The sequence below is a fragment of the Temnothorax curvispinosus genome, unplaced genomic scaffold (assembly GCF_003070985.1).
Source record: "Temnothorax curvispinosus isolate PA1 unplaced genomic scaffold, ASM307098v1 QBEX01015719.1, whole genome shotgun sequence".
Taxonomy (NCBI): Eukaryota; Metazoa; Arthropoda; class Insecta; order Hymenoptera; family Formicidae; genus Temnothorax; species Temnothorax curvispinosus.
In genome coordinates this window covers 1-16210 of record NW_020225499.1, presented here as the reverse complement: position 1 = coordinate 16210, position 16210 = coordinate 1, and the positions used below count along the sequence as shown (strand labels likewise).

At 30.3% G+C, this 16210-nt stretch overlaps 3 protein-coding genes across 3 annotated transcripts; all 3 read left to right on the top strand.

Annotated features, from left to right (window-relative positions):
* The first annotated feature begins 115 nt into the window (after window positions 1-115).
* On the top strand, window positions 116-3053 carry LOC112465992 (origin recognition complex subunit 1). Its single transcript, XM_025033825.1, has 5 exons — window positions 116-1455; window positions 1532-1808; window positions 1963-2228; window positions 2467-2750; window positions 2840-3053. Exons 1-5 carry the CDS (start codon window positions 191-193, stop codon window positions 3004-3006), a joined length of 2259 nt encoding a protein of 752 aa, XP_024889593.1. The 5' UTR covers window positions 116-190; the 3' UTR covers window positions 3007-3053.
* A 144-nt stretch (window positions 3054-3197) lies between these two features.
* On the top strand, window positions 3198-4301 carry LOC112465993. Its single transcript, XM_025033826.1, has 2 exons — window positions 3198-3802; window positions 3891-4301. Exons 1-2 carry the CDS (start codon window positions 3562-3564, stop codon window positions 4235-4237), a joined length of 588 nt encoding a protein of 195 aa, XP_024889594.1. The 5' UTR covers window positions 3198-3561; the 3' UTR covers window positions 4238-4301.
* Window positions 4302-5192: 891 nt separating this feature from the next.
* On the top strand, window positions 5193-6426 carry LOC112465991 (guanine nucleotide exchange factor MSS4 homolog). Its single transcript, XM_025033823.1, has 2 exons — window positions 5193-5321; window positions 5681-6426. The coding sequence occupies exons 1-2, from the start codon at window positions 5193-5195 to the stop codon at window positions 5912-5914; spliced, it is 363 nt and encodes a 120-aa protein (XP_024889591.1). The 3' UTR covers window positions 5915-6426.
* The last annotated feature ends 9784 nt before the right edge of the window (window positions 6427-16210 follow it).

Here is a 16210-nt window from a genome sequence, read left to right as displayed (position 1 = left end):
TATAAATAAATCGTCTCCTGTGAAATATATAATATGAAAATAGATTTAAAAAATTTACTTTTCTCTAACTAATGCTATTTTCAATAAATAATAGATGAAATTTTTTAATTAGGTTGACCGAAGTGCAAGTCCTTAAAGAAGAAAGAAACGGATACTTAATTGTTACCGAACTGATTGCATTTCAAGTGCAATGGCTAGATTAAAGAAGTGCACGGACAAAGATATATCTGTATTACTTGAAACAAGTTCAGAGTCAAATGAATTCGAAGAACTGGACGAATCTTATGTGCCGAAGATAAGCACTGATAATAATTCTTTCGACCTGTCTGATTCTGACGAGATCTTTGACGGTAATGTGCCGAAGAAAAGCACCAATAATGATTCTTTCGATTCTGACAAGATCTTTGACAATAACAAACGTTTCTTGTTACGAAGCAATGCGTTGCAAAAGGATCAAGTCTCTTTACGTTTAAGATTGAGACGTTCCACAGAACAAAGTATGTATAAGATAGACACCGAGTCGGAAGATGAAAAACCTAAGAGAGTAACCAGAAGTACAAAACGCCATTTGAAAAATTTGCAAGATGAAAATCAGATGCCGCGTAAGGGCGCGAGAAATATAAAGTTACCTAAAAGATATTCAGATTATGATTGTTATTCCTCTAAATCACAAGTGCAGAGAGATCAGGTTAATTACAATGAAAAGAACCTACTTCTTGGTTCAGTGGAGACTTTCAAAACGAGAAAACGAGAAACCAGCAAACACGCAGTCAAGAGTGATGATGATTCAGATTGCATTTGTGTTAGTCTTGTTCCAAAGACACCGTCTACAAGAACAAGATCAAAACTTAATAAACAGAATCCTGCTGATTCTGTAGACGATATCGATGACAATGCTACTCCTAAAGTTAGAACCAGATCAAAATATACATCTCCCTCTGTAGATAAAGAATTAAAAAGAGATAACGTAGATAAATCACCTAGTAAGAAGATATATCTTGAAACAGATGCAATGCAAAATGTTTCACTTAATTGTACTCCTAAAAGGTCGAGAATTCAGAGGAGCAGTCGCAGAACAATTTCAACTATGCCTAATAAATGTGAATCAGTACAAAAAGATGAGAATAAGAGTAAAGCTGATAAGGTGGACATTATACATAAAGCTGTTAAAGGTTTGTTTATAAAAAATAGTCAAGGAAACGATGACGCTATTGAATCACCAGTAGTACAGAATGGTTTGAGTACTCCAAAGGTTCGTGCATTGTTGAAGCAGAACGCTTTGACACCATCTATGAAAAGGAGAACTGATATGCTAGTTAAACCAGCAACGCCATTGCAAGAAATCAGAACTAGGTTGCATGTCAGTGCAGTTCCCAAGTCGTTACCTTGCAGAGAGGAAGAGTTTAATAACATTTATACATTTCTAGAAAGCAAGCTAATGGATAACAGTGGAGGGTAAGTTTATCTAGACGTTGCTTAACATATATTTGCATTTACTTTTCTGACATTATATGTATCGATATTATTGCAGAAGCATTTATATAAATGGCGTCCCAGGTACAGGGAAAACAGCTACTGTAAATGAGATTTTGAAATGTCTGAAGAGAGCTGTGGAAAAGGGTAAATTGGACCATTTTGACTTTGTTGAGATTAATGGTATGAAATTATCTGAGCCGAGGCAAGCTTACGTACAGATTCTAAAGCAATTATCTGGAAAAGTTTTAACGTGGGAACAAGCATATAATATGTTAGAAAAGAGATTTAGTAGCAATGCTAAGAGACCAATGACGTTGCTACTTGTAGATGAGGTATGTACATACACATCTTTATTCTTTGTATAATATACATTTTCATTTATTTTCTATTGTTTGTTATATCTTTTATATTGTGTTAAATAATCTTTATTTTATTGTTTCTTATTTGTTTCACTTATTTTTATTTTCTTTGTTTAAATTTTTGTAGCTTGATTTATTGTGTACAAAACGACAAGATGTAATATACAATTTATTGGACTGGCCTACAAAAGCCTCTGCTCGATTAGTAGTTATTACTATTGCCAATACTATGGATCTTCCAGAGAGAGTTTTAATGGGTAGAGTCACGTCACGATTAGGTCTTACCCGAGTAACGTTTGAACCATACAATTATAAACAATTATACGAGATAGTGTTAACTAGACTTAAAAACACAGACATTTTCGAAAATGAAATTATACAATTAATTGCACGGTAAGCATTATACTATACAGTCTTTTTATTTAAATGGTTCGTTAATATATTTTATGTATATGTATGTTTTAATGTTATTGTTGCATAACTTCATTATTCTTAAAATATTTGGTACATTTTGACTAGTGTATTGTATGAATTGTACTGACCTTTTGGTATTTTTAATTGTTAATTTTTATAATGAAATCGATGAAATTTGACTAACCATTTCGAAAACATTTTATATTTTGTATTTTAGTAAGGTGTCCGCAGTATCAGGCGACGCTCGTCGCGCTTTGGACATTTGTCGTCGAGTGGCAGAAATTACGGAAACACGCAACAGTACTACAGTAAACGTACAAGATGTGAATGAGGCTTTGTCGGAGATGATAATAAATCCGAAAGTTCAAGCGGTAAAACATTGTTCAAAATTTGAGCAAATATTCTTGCAAGCCGTATGTGTGGAAGCCAAACGAATTGGTGTGGAAGAAGTTTGTTTCAAAAATGTTTATAGACAATTTGATTCTTTATGTTCCTTTGATGGTTCGTATAAAAAAACTTGTCAATAATATAAGAAAAAATGCGATTTGTGTAAAAGAAACTTTATATTATTGTAACTTTTTTGTTTCCAGGTTACAAAACACCCAATATTACTCAGACACTTGATATTTGCTCCAAGTTGGGTGACTATAGATTGTTATTATGCGAATATTCAGGTAGCGATATACATCAAAAGATTCTGTTGAATATATCAAAGGATGAGATGCATTATGCATTACAAGAAGTTGATGTTGACTAAAAATGTACAAAATTTGAATAAATGCCTACAATTATTAATTTAATTTATTACTAGTTTAGTTTATTATATTAATTTTATTTCTTTTTGTGCAAAGAATTAGATATGCGCGAGTTTTTTTTTACGAATTACGACTTTACAATTTACTCGTCTCTAGATCATACAAATATAGTTTCCTTGTAATATTGTAATAAAGAAATATTAAAATGTAAATACATTCGATCAATAAAAATTAAAATAGTAAATAAATTCATTTCTAAAGATTTGATTTTTGTTTCTTCCGTGGACATATCGTGTCGCGGTAAGGTCGCATTTATTAAACGAATATGTTCAGAAATATATATGTTCGACTATATCATATGGCAACGAGTCAATCTATTATTGGAAAAATTACACAACTCAAGTTCACGGTAACCCTTCCTCTCTCATTTATTAATCTGTTGGTTAACAGTATTTTACTTCTTGTAATGTGTTGCGCAAATAATACTGTTTTTTGAAATTTTATAGTAAGTGAATCATTGATATTATTTGTAATACATATAAAAAAATCCAGAAGTAATGAATAGTAACGACATCGACGAAAATATTCTTTCATTATATAATGCTCAAAAGTGGGAAGAGATTGCTGCATTAGCTTCCGCGAATGGCAATCCTAAGCCTAGTCGATTATCATGGGTATTGCCTGACGTGAGTGACTTGTATTGGATAAACGATACTATACGAAAGTATAATTTATCTGGAATTGCAAGCATTGGTTGTGGTTGTGGATTATTGGAATGGTTGCTACAAAAATGTTCAGGTAAATCTTAAAAATAATATTGATATAAACATAGATCTCTTCGATAATATTTATAATTGTTTATTATTGTAACATATTTTTTTTCAAGGATTGGACGTTGTGGGTATAGAATTGGATAGTTCTTGGTGGAATAGCAAATATTCTCCTCCACAATTCTTAAAAAATATTATCTTTATTGAGAACAAGTCAAATTTTCAAGTGCCAAAACGATACGCAATGTTATTTTGCTACTTTAATAACTGTGCAGCATTCTGTAATTATATAGAAAATTACAAAGGTAATTTAATTTTTGTTATTGGACCTGCGCAAGGGAATAATTGTACAACAGATCCATTGCCATTCGATGAAAAATTTGAAAAATATAATTGGAAATTAATAAAGCAGAAAAAACTTGTGTGTTCCAACGATTATATTACTGTATACAGTAATAAATAATAAAAAGTATAATGTGTTTTAAATAATAATGAATAATAATTTTATAAAATAATATATACATAGAACATTATCTCCTGTGTACAATTTATTATTGAATATTTTTAATTTAATTTACTTATCCATTATATTAGCATGTTTTCAATACTTTATGTGATGCGCTGGATATGAGAATAATTTTAATGATGACATTGTTGGTTTTATAATTATCTTATTAAATAATTATCTTATTAATAAATTCTTGTAATTTTATTGTAATTAACTTGGCGTTATAGCTGATTATATTATGTACAATGTGCATAATATTTATTTTCCCTTTTCACAAGAACGAAATCAAGTCCGTTAATTCAAAATCCATTTCCCAAGATGTTCTAAAAATATTTTGTAAATAAAATTGTGCAGTTATGTTTGATACCAAGAATTGCAAAAAGCACTTATGTCCATTTCTATCAATGTAGATTGACTTTTTATCTTTTTTTAATTCTAGTAATTAGAGAAAGACAGCACATTAAATTCAGTTTATTATTTATGCGTAGATATCGATGATATTTACATGCAAACTTTGTAAACACGATTAACAATAATCGGGCAATAGACTGCATCAATCAAGTTGAATATTATCCAATTTTTAAGAGATTTACGCGGAATATAATTTTCACATTTATATGATACTTTCAAAAACTTTATCCATAAATCGCAATTCGAAGCACGAATAAATATAAAATAACGTAATTTTCGCACAAAGTTCAAAAGCAATTGATTGCGCCTCATTCCTCTCTCTGTCAAAAGCTATTGACATTTTGAATTACGGATCGATCGGTATGTTTCGATTTCGATATCGATTCCAATTCGACTCGATGCGATTCGATTTATCACATAGGGGGTGGATCGTGGATCTCAAGAGCCGATTAGTCGGCTAATCTGTACCGAGATTTAATTTTATATTTATGAAGTGACAATGTCGACGGAGAGAGATGTTATTGAATCGAAAAAGAACACGGAGGGCAAAAATAAGGACAAAATCTACTGTACATTTTGCCCCTCGAAAATGCTTAATGCTGGAGCAGCCACGTTAATAAACATGGACGTGAGTATTAGTACTATTTGTAGTGTGTATACATTAATATTGAAGAAATCTGATGTAGAATTTCTTAATTGATTATTATTCATTGCGCGTTTTAGTAATTTAATTATTATAGATGCCGCTGAATCATTAGACGATACATATTTTCAGCGCGTTACTACGCTTTACACGCCGAACGTTTATAACCTAAAAATTGTATTCTGTGCATTCGGTGCTTCATCGATTTGTATCAAGTTTTTAAATCTGTACCGATAAATTTGTACCAAGTTTTTAAATTTGTTTCAAACAATTGTTGTATAGTTCAATTTAATAATTGCCGATTTAACCGAGTAAATAATAAATACAGAAATTTTTTATTACAGTTTGCGCTGCCCTATATCCATAGTAGGGCACAAGACGAGGCTAATCAATCAGAAATAATTTCTGACTACTGGCTAATAGAGGATATGTATACTTTCGAAAATATCGGCGTGTCGCATACGGTAGGCAACGTCAAATATCTAGCTTGCGCCGATTGCGAGAGAGGTCCAGTAGGATGGCACGATTTGTCCACTAAAAAGTCGTACATTGCATTGTGTAGAGTAAAATATGAATGAATAGAGATAAGTGCTTAATAAAATTAATTTTCTAATTTTATACATGTATAAATGTACGCGTGTGCCACGTACATACACAACACAAGTGTACAGAAAGATGATATGCAGATATAAAATAATATTTATGAAGCTATGAATATGTGCTTTATATGTGTATATATACTTATAAAAACGTATTTCTTTAGTTAGATTGTATCTAAGTAAACTTATCTTTTTCAAATTAAATAGTTAGATAAGTATTTTATTTTTTTAAAAAAGACTTGTCATAAAAACAAGTCAAAAGTGTCAATGGTACTATCTTATACAGTAGAATTGTGTTCGTCTCACATAAAACCTCAGAAATTAATGTTTACACAGGAATAATAATAAAAAGGTATGATTTGCTGTTTTACTTGACAATTTAATATTTAATCACAATATGTTACAAACAGCTGATGAATCAGATAATTAATCCTCGATACAATGTAACGATTCAATAAATTCCATTTACAATTAAAAATCTGTTTACTTAATGAATGCATTTGTGTGACTCAATTATGCCGTTACGTATCACTTGCTTCACAATGCCGTTCGTATGCCGAGTATCACAAATGGGTTATACGTTACATATAATTAATATAATTAACCATACGTGTGAGGTGTTAGATCCGCGCGAGTACTTATACGTGTATACTTCTCGATACGATTTAAGTATATATGTATATGCGTATGTGTGTAATATATTTTTAATACTTGTCATGTATACATTATCTGTTTTGCAAAGCCTGTTTGCGATTTGGGGGGGAGCTCAGTTAATTCAGTATTTATTTATTTACGTCCCTTTTTTTATTTTATCTTCCTTTAATCTTAAATATTGCAAAAATAGTCGCGCGTTCGTGCGAGCCATACCGCGCCGATATTAATAACATCACAGCTTTATCTCTTCTTAAAACGCGTACGTCGCTAAAGCAAAACGCATTGTTCTTTCATTCGACGAAAGATGCGGACGTATATAATATATTATACAGTGTGTGCGCGCGCGCGCGCAGGCGAACGCACACGTACGCACGTACGCGTTACACAGCGCTAATTAATGAGAGGACAATCTTAAGTACGATAGTTTTGTGTAAACTGTTATCGTAATAGTAAGTCTGAGCAGAACGATAGACACATTAATCATAAGGATTGTATAAGAATTATATAACTACGTAAAGAATTATGTATGTAAATGAATAGAATGTTCGCAGAGATATAAAGTTGTCTTTGAATGTTCTTATAAGTAAAGGAATGAAGAATATATCTATATATAGCTAATATTATAGCTAATAAATAATAGCTATATAAGCAATAGCTAATAAATAATTATATATTTTGAAATATTTGAATAATTACATATCTTTTCCCACTTATGTAAACTCTTTTGAATGTAGGACAAGAGAATGTTACAATATCCACGTAAATATACTTGTCTACATTACCATTGCCATCACTGTGGCAATTTTGTTATTTTTTATCTAATAATACTATGTCCCGGTAAAAAATTCTTGATATAAAAACATTAGATATATATAATTATGTATAAAATATGTTCATGTATGTTTTATATTTCTCTTATTTCCTATATCTTATTTTTCCTGTATAAACGGACAGAGATTATACAAGAGAAAGAAGACATACATGAACATATTTTTATATAATTATATATATATGTATTGTTCTATATGAAAAATTTTTTACTGAGGTATATGTTTATCAACTTATGTACACATATGTCAACAAGAAGTTTTAAAGACGTATACAGATATATTAATCGTAAAATTCTATTTCTGTTGGGATCTAATAGAAAATTTATTTAAAAAATATGAAATTATATTCTTTTTTAAAACAATGTAAAAGCAAGTGTTAAAATGTTTGAAATTTCGAAGAACAAATTTTGATCAATTCTTCACGATTTGTTCGGCTAAATAGAATGCTGTAAAGTATATCTATACATGAATTTACGTGATCTTTCGTACGTATAAATAAATATGTAATAAGCGATATTACAGCATGTCAGGTAATGGCAATTCAGTACATCATAATATTATTTTTCAGAAAGTTTCCAGTGTTGTATGAAATGTTTAATGCGTGTTATATTTTTTCGTAATTGTTTCTTTATGTATTTTTAATTGTTATCCAAGATATGTACGCAATTGTACTATATATGATATTCTCTAAGCACCTTCTTTATCATATCAATATTGCATAATACGTGGGTATGTCCGTGCGCGTATGAATACAGGATATTTTGTAATTAGGTGCCAGAAAAGATAAATCTATATATATATATTATTAAATAAAATTATATATTATAAATTTTTTATTTATAACAATTGTTTTTTTTCGGTTGTATTTGCTATATTAACAAATAATGAAAATTAAAGATTTGTATTGTATGAAAAAAAATGTAGAACAGATACACAAGATAGACACGATACGTTTATTAAACATAAATCTGAACAGAGATCGTGCAAGATAGAGATAATAGTAAGAAATTCTATTATGTAGAATCTCCTACACGTATTCCAAATAAGTATTAAAAATCGGTTTTTAAAAATAAATCTCATGAAAAAAATTTTGTAATTTCTATATATTTTTTATGTAGTTTCAAGTTGTTTGCTAGTTGGAACTATACAAAATATCCTGTATATATAAGAGTTAATAATACAGATTTTTATTATTTGAAAATTGTAAATCCATTTTTCATGCAGTACATATGCTTACGTATACGCATGTCACGCAGAATTTTCTCTCTTTCTCTCTCTCTCTTTCTCCTTCCGTCTTTCCCTCTCTCTCCCTCTTCTCTTCTTCCTTCTCAGCGGATGCAGTGAAAAGATATAAAAATAACAAAAAGGAAATTAAATAGTTTGGAGAAATATACATGTACGTAAACACGCACAGTTATACAATCGATTACTTTACTTGATTTCTTCTACTTTTTCTGTGTAATATTATTATTGTTATGACTAATAGACAGAGCGACAGCATAAAAAGTGAAGCTTTAGTATATAAATTTTTTCGCGATTTTGTTAAAAGTATAATTTCGAATAATTCTATTCGATAATATTTGACGCTTAAATCTTTTTATGTATAAATTTTTCTCTCCCTTCACTTTTTTCTCTTTTCCTCTCTTTTTTCTTTTTTTAGTCCTTTTTTCTCTGTCTATCTTTTTACTTCTCTTATATTTTTTTCAATTTTTTTTCATTTTTATTGCTGCATTTTTTCAATCGCGTCATCTATATACCAGAAATTATTACCTAGATATATGTAACAACTTTGCAATGGCAAATTTACCTTTTCATTTTTCTTAACAAACAGAAGTGAATTTATTTCTTTAATACAAATAAATTTTGTCAAACAAAAACTCTTATAAAGTCATGCGAAATGTTATTAATAACGTATGTGCAGAAAAGGACGTGATTCGTAATACGTTATCATTACGTTAAGTTGTAACGTACGCTAAAATATTTTTCTCCTTGATAAATTTTTCACCGTCCGACAGTCAGAATAATGTTAATTAGGTTTACTGTGCCCGTGAGAATTAAAAATAAATCTCATCAAGAAAGAAAGATACAAAAGAAGTGAAAGAATTAACATTATATCGTAAAGAGAAATGTTATTCCTAATCATAAATACATATTTGAAATTCCAAACTTTTCAGTAATTTACCTAGACCATTTTTGAGAGTAATGAATTTCTTGCATAATAGGAGTCTTTCTTATACTTAATATTTCGCGACTACATACTAAAGTTTTACTTATAACGCGCGCGCACTGGGATGTCGTAATAAAAATTCTACACAGTCGTTTACAAATATAAATAATGCAGACTGCGTGTGTTATTTTCTAAAACAGTGCCACTGATAATACGACGGCATAGTAGTCGTACGACTATACGTCTTGGTCCGTGGAGCATTAAATATTAACAACGTCAATAAGAATAATTAATTCGCTCATTAATCCTATTACCTAATAATTCTTGCTTGTTTACGGTGTGAAGTATACAAAAGATAGCAGAAATATGTGCAGTAAGCAGTTTATATTTTTTATCGCCGTCAAACATTCTTTATTGACTTAAAAAAGCTATTAAAAAATGTATTATTATATGTATTATTACGTAGATAACAAAGATAACGTAAACATATTTTTTATTTAAATTAAATGTAAATAAAATATGTACCTTTAACATTGTGTATTTACTAATGTACACGAGATTTAATATTTTGTGTATTTGTAAAAAATATTAATACACGTTCAAACATTTATATAAATCCTCTATTCTTACAAAATTTATATTAGCACATCCAAATTTATTTAGATTGCACACCACAATTTATTTAGATTGGTCTATGCTGGATGTGGTAAAATATTAAGTTTGATTATTTTTAAATACTCTATACTTCAAATTTTTCTCTATACTTCGCCATACGCAATATTCGTTGTGTCGATTGCATGTATGCATTTTTCAAGAGACATTTACACGTAAAAAATCAATATAACTATTAATTAAATATAATATATTAAATCAATAACGGTATTAAATTAAATAACAATAAATTAACAAGAAAAACTCTATTTTTTAATCAACAATAAATTAATTTTAATTTTATGTTTGCATCCCTCTATATTGTTCTATTTTTTGCTGCACTTTTAAGTAATGACAAATTAAGTCATTAACAAATTTGATTGCTATCTGCTTTTTATGCATGAATAATTTATGTATTAATGCGTTTTTATAGCATATTCTGCATGAAAATGTTTTCGAACGTTTTTGTTACGAGTTATAAGAAAGAAAATGTTTTTCGGTTGACAAAACATCCAATAAAAATTTTTATACTGCAAAATGCTTGTTTATCATTTTTGCTTAGACTTTTTAAAATTGTTCTTGCAAATATTATTATAAATATATATTAATCGGGCTCATTAATAAATATCAATTATTTATTTCATTTTTTTTCTTGGTCGCTTATCAACAAAAATCACATTTATTTTTTTTTCTAACTTTCGATACAAAATGTATATCTATGTACATATCAATAAACAACACGATAGAACGATTGTTTCTTTAGAAAATGAAAGTCAGTATCCTGAAAAACTTTATTAAAGAAGAAAGAACATAATATCAGGTTTTGTAAGCTGACGAATGTAGTGTATAGGTGAGTCAGAAAAAGACAGAGATATCATATTCGTAATGAACTTTATATAAATACCTAATATTTGCATATGCTTTGGCTTGAAACTATAGTAATTTTTGCATGAATTATATTGTAATAAAATGAAATGAGATATATTGCTTATATCGCCTATTGTTTGAAATAAATTTCGAAAGCTTATCTCACAATCAAACAAAATGCTTTATAGTAACGCTGCCAGAAAAGGCGATACGAAAAAACTGCTAAATTTCGGTATTCCTTTTAAATTGCGAAAATCAAAGGTGCCTTTGATATTAATCGTTTCATAATCCATCGATTATTACATATTAGTATAGAAATAAACATCGCTGACAAAAAAAATTTTGTCTGAAAAATTAACCTTTTGTTTTTAAGAAATTTAGAGACACTACGATGCAAACAAACTTTGAGAAATTACGGAGATAATCTAATAAAATCATTGCTTTAAAAAAAAGGCAGATTGACTTTAATTTTTATTATATCGTATATGGTATCTCACAATTATATATTGAGCGTAAAAAATGTATTTATTCCATAATTTAAATAATTTCTCCTTTGTGATGTCCTTTTTCTGTTTTTCTTTCGTTCTTTTTCTTTCTCTTGTTCTGTTTGAGGGAATGTCACATCTACAGTTAATAAATATATAATGATATCTACCTATCAATCTTCTTTCTCTCCCTCTTTCTTCCCATTCCCCTCTTTCCTTCAAAGTTTGTTTGCGTTGTAATGTAACATCATTACCACTATGTATTTTGTTATCTACACATAAAAGATAAAAAATAAATATATCATTACTACCTGTCCTCCCTTTTTATCTTTATCTCGAATTCCGGAGCGTTATAGAGAAAAGAAATAATACTCCTCCATTCGTTCTGAAAAACTCGTGCAAAAGACGTTTTTTTTTTCGTTTGCTTGGCTTTACGATTATATTAAAATCGAAGAATATTTATATTTATTGCAGTGCAATCTATGTTTTATACGATATATTGCTGAAACTTTCTGAAAGAGAGCTGCAATATTGATACCCGTACAAATATTGTTAATCATAATTTTACATCCTTCTTCCTGTATTCTCTTTTCAGTTTGCATCTTTATTTAAGCAACTTTATTTCAAAGTTTTGTAAAATATCCGTGGAATAACTTTTGTTGGATCAAAATGGCTTTCATTGAAAAACTCTTTTCTCAACTATCAAATGCATCATCCTCATCGTTCATTGTTATTGTATATACTCTTCGGAAAGTTATTAATGACGATTTTAATATAACAGAGTATAAGGTTTCTTTTCTTTCAGTCTGCCGCAATAAAATCGTAGAACAATATATAAACAAAATTTTAATCATTAAAGTGTAATATCATTATAGTTTTAATTACTTTTTTATCTCTTTTAATTACTTTTTAATTATTTCTGTCATCATTCAATAACGACGTCTATTCAAATTATATATCTTAGGATTAGAAGTCTGCTCAAATTACGATATATTGTCTGTTATTTTACTTTTTCTTTTTTTTTCTCATGAAAATTGATAAAATGGCAAACATTATCGAACGAATAAGCAAATGCATTTCAGAGTTAAGCAGTGTCTTTGAGCTAAACTATTTTGTTTGGTCCAATCAAAATAGTTCAGTCCAAATAATATCAGTGCTTCATCGTATATAATCTGTCACAATCCTGCCTTGCTAATTTACATTGTAGAAGAGCTCCAAATTGGAGGTGTATATCCATTTGCCAGTGAAAGTTAAAATTTTTTTGGCAGTCAATTATCAAACGAGATCTGTGTTAGTGAGTATTTATCGCTCAGGCTCGATTCTTTGGACGTCGGTTAGCGATGTCTGTCATTATCTAACCACTCCACTTCCTTCTTTACATAATACAAATACTAAAAGGGGATACGGCTCCTTTATTGTAAATATTCTATTGTATAACGTAAACCATAAACGAGATTTCGAATCATTTTAACTTCACATTAATCGAGTGATGTATGTCTTGAAAATTTTCAGATCATTTTTCAATACATAGCATAGAAGAGAACTAAGATCGATGCTAACCGTCGTCAGAGAAATCGATCCTCGTACATGTCTTTTCAAATCTAAACGCGCATTCGTCATGACGCAGGCACGCCCGCGCGGGCGCGCGTGCGTCACGTGCGTGCGTATGTGTATCGTGCGCGCGCGCGCGCGCGCGGGCGTGTGCTTGCACTTCGTGTCGACGTGTCCTGTAACATCATTTACACTAGGGGTCTCCAACCTTTTCTATCAAAAGGGCCACATTAAAATCTTTATTATGACCGGAGATCCGGGTATAAAGGTTTCTTTTTCAAAATCAAATAAAATCAAAATATTGTTATTAAAAAATTTTTTTTATAAAAATTCGGCGCAGCAACGACTAAACCATAGAACCAAAGGTGCAATATATGTAAAATAATATATGAATATATATTTATATATAAAACCCGGCCGGATAAAACTTCACGGGGGGAGTCGTGGGTTGGGGACCCCTAATTTATATATATACACGCATCCAACAACACAATAACAATGTAGCGAGATCATGTTTTTCTCTTATATCATAAGCAATATCTACTGGACCTCGAGTAATCGCCGCGATTATTGAAATATATATATGTACTCGGTATATACGTTCGGCTCGCATTTTTCTTTGGTCTGCTGTTTCTTTTAATATTGCTGGACACAATAAAATGTGATTCGATCAGTATAAATGTACTACGCGCTTGAAGGCGCTCCCGATTCCGCGTCACGCCTAAAGGTCTGCGACATTACAATTAGTGATCTGTAATTATAGTAATAGTAGTAGAGCGATAATACGATACTAAAATAGCAACTGTAACAGTATAATAATATTAGTTACGATAATAATAAAAGTAGTAATAGTGGTAATAGTAGTGTAGCGTAGCGATGTTGCATCTAAAATAGTACGCAAGCTACACAATAGATTCCGAGTTATAGTCGACGACGCTTGACGCATATATCGTATAGAGACATAATTATCCGGTCAAGGAGAAAGCGCGATTTTATGTACATATTGTTACTTTCAGTAATGTCAAGATAGAATAGTCTTTTCCTTGCGGTGCACATCGCGCATAAACCGATCACTTTCCTTCCTTATCGCCTCAGCGTTCGCCATAGTGACGCCATAGTATTTCTTCTACTTATAAAGGTAAGTAAAGTGTCCGTATAGCATTTTAGCATCTTCCACTCAGTAATCGTGCTAACGGCGGCCATTCTTTTTGCTTCGATTTACACACACACAGCGTCGTGGCAAACAGTATGTATGTATACTCTGGCACGGAGGAATAGGCTCAATTCGTTTCCAACTCGACTTTTTCGTCTAACTGCATCTATTAGATCTGAATACAGGATACCTGACGCGTAATCTAAACCGTTCACTTACTGGTAGACCGTATCACAACAAAAGCTTTATCTGTAATCTATATCCAGCTCTCTACCTACGTATTTACCTAGTCATTTCAATACACTTATCCATTTTCCTCGTTTTCGATTATTATTTTATGTTACGTGAAATATCCTGTAACTGCCATCTCGGTCTGTATACGAATCGTTTCACATTCAATTTCTGATTTTCGATTTCGATCTTGGAATTAGGCGTAGCGTGACGAGCGAAAGATCAATACCGGATAAAAATTCGCTGGTCACGAATCAACCATGTCCACGGACAGTTTTTTGTTGTTGTTGTGCTAGTACAGTCGAACATCCATATTCTTAGCATGTCGGAATCAAACAATTTTTCTATTCTTTATATTTCCCCGCAGTTTCTATTTTCATTTGAATGATACACAAAATGAAAATGTGTTGTGCTACTGACAGATGAGATTTTGGATGCACATGGTTTTTTCTGTCTTTTACTCGTTTTTTCATATTAAAAGTCTTAGATATTTAATACAAAACATAATTTAAAAAAACTCGTGACTAACTATTCTCTATATAATATTCCCTTATCTCTCATTGAATAAAAATAATTCTACTAGTTTATTGAGAATTTTCCAATAAAATTGTCGTAACATATGTAAACAAAAGAATGAATCGCATTACATATATTTACCTGAACTTGTCAGAAACGTAGCTAGAACGTAATACAGATGATTGTCCTAAATAAAGAATTGCTCTACATTGTTTTAAATAAGAAAAATAGTTGGGAAAGAGAAGAAATAAATAATGTCATTTGAGGAAAAACCCTTGTTCGTCACTCATATAGTCTTGGTTTTATAAATCATACTTAAATCGTGATAACTACTTTAACAATAGTAATGATAATTTTTTTTTAGCCAGTAAGTAAAATGTTAGTAGTATGTCAGCAATTTGTCAACATATTTGAGCAGAACGTTGAGACAAATTAATATCAATACATTCACCTTAAGTTCATGTTCAGTAATAAGTTTCTGCCGACATGTAATATGATAGCAGAGCCAGCAAAAATCGCGCGCGTACGAAATCTATTATTTTGTAATTATTTAAATAGAATATATCATTTAAATGATTATAAAATGACAAATTACCCGATTTCTGCAATCAATATGCCATTATATTTTATTAGCAGGGTCTGTTATATTTCTGATATTCTGTCGATAAAATTCGTAATACTTTTCAAAATTTGTTTTTGACAAATTTGGCTATCTGGATAGTTATAGTATTGCTCGATCTTTTTCACTCGGCCGTTTGTTCTTGCAGTTTTCCTACAGAAAATTACATATTTTGTGAAACTATTAAAAATATGCAACTTATATAAGATCTATGTTAAACATGTTAATCGACATGTAAACATTTTCCTCTTCTGAGTATTTCTTCTTTACTTTACAACCGCTGTCCTAAGATCATCGATAATCTTCTTCCATAAAAAAAAAACTTGTCTTTACATTTAATCTCCCTATTTCTATCTTTTTTCTAAATTCCTTCCGCTCTCTTTCTATTTCTCACTCTGTGTATAACATCAACTCAACAGCATAATATTCGAATCTCATATCTCAAAATTAAGCAATATAGAGCCTTCGATAGTGTCATTATACTTACGCGTGAACCAAGTATAATCGTCCAAATAAAACATGAAACAACTGAGTGAAGTGTAATTTAAGAC

Excerpts from the sequence above, each read along its gene's own strand:
- LOC112465992 (XM_025033825.1), top strand. The coding sequence starts at position 191 with ATGGCTAGATTAAAGAAGTGCACGGACAAAGATATATCTGTATTACTT. Across the intron at positions 2,229-2,466 it reads ATTATACAATTAATTGCACG|TAAGGTGTCCGCAGTATCAG; the intron begins GTAAGCATTATA and ends TTTGTATTTTAG. Across the intron at positions 2,751-2,839 it reads TTCTTTATGTTCCTTTGATG|GTTACAAAACACCCAATATT; the intron begins GTTCGTATAAAA and ends TTTTGTTTCCAG.
- LOC112465993 (XM_025033826.1), top strand. The coding sequence starts at position 3,562 with ATGAATAGTAACGACATCGACGAAAATATTCTTTCATTATATAATGCT. Across the intron at positions 3,803-3,890 it reads GTTGCTACAAAAATGTTCAG|GATTGGACGTTGTGGGTATA; the intron begins GTAAATCTTAAA and ends TTTTTTTTCAAG.
- LOC112465991 (XM_025033823.1), top strand. The coding sequence starts at position 5,193 with ATGTCGACGGAGAGAGATGTTATTGAATCGAAAAAGAACACGGAGGGC. Across the intron at positions 5,322-5,680 it reads CCACGTTAATAAACATGGAC|TTTGCGCTGCCCTATATCCA; the intron begins GTGAGTATTAGT and ends TTTTTATTACAG.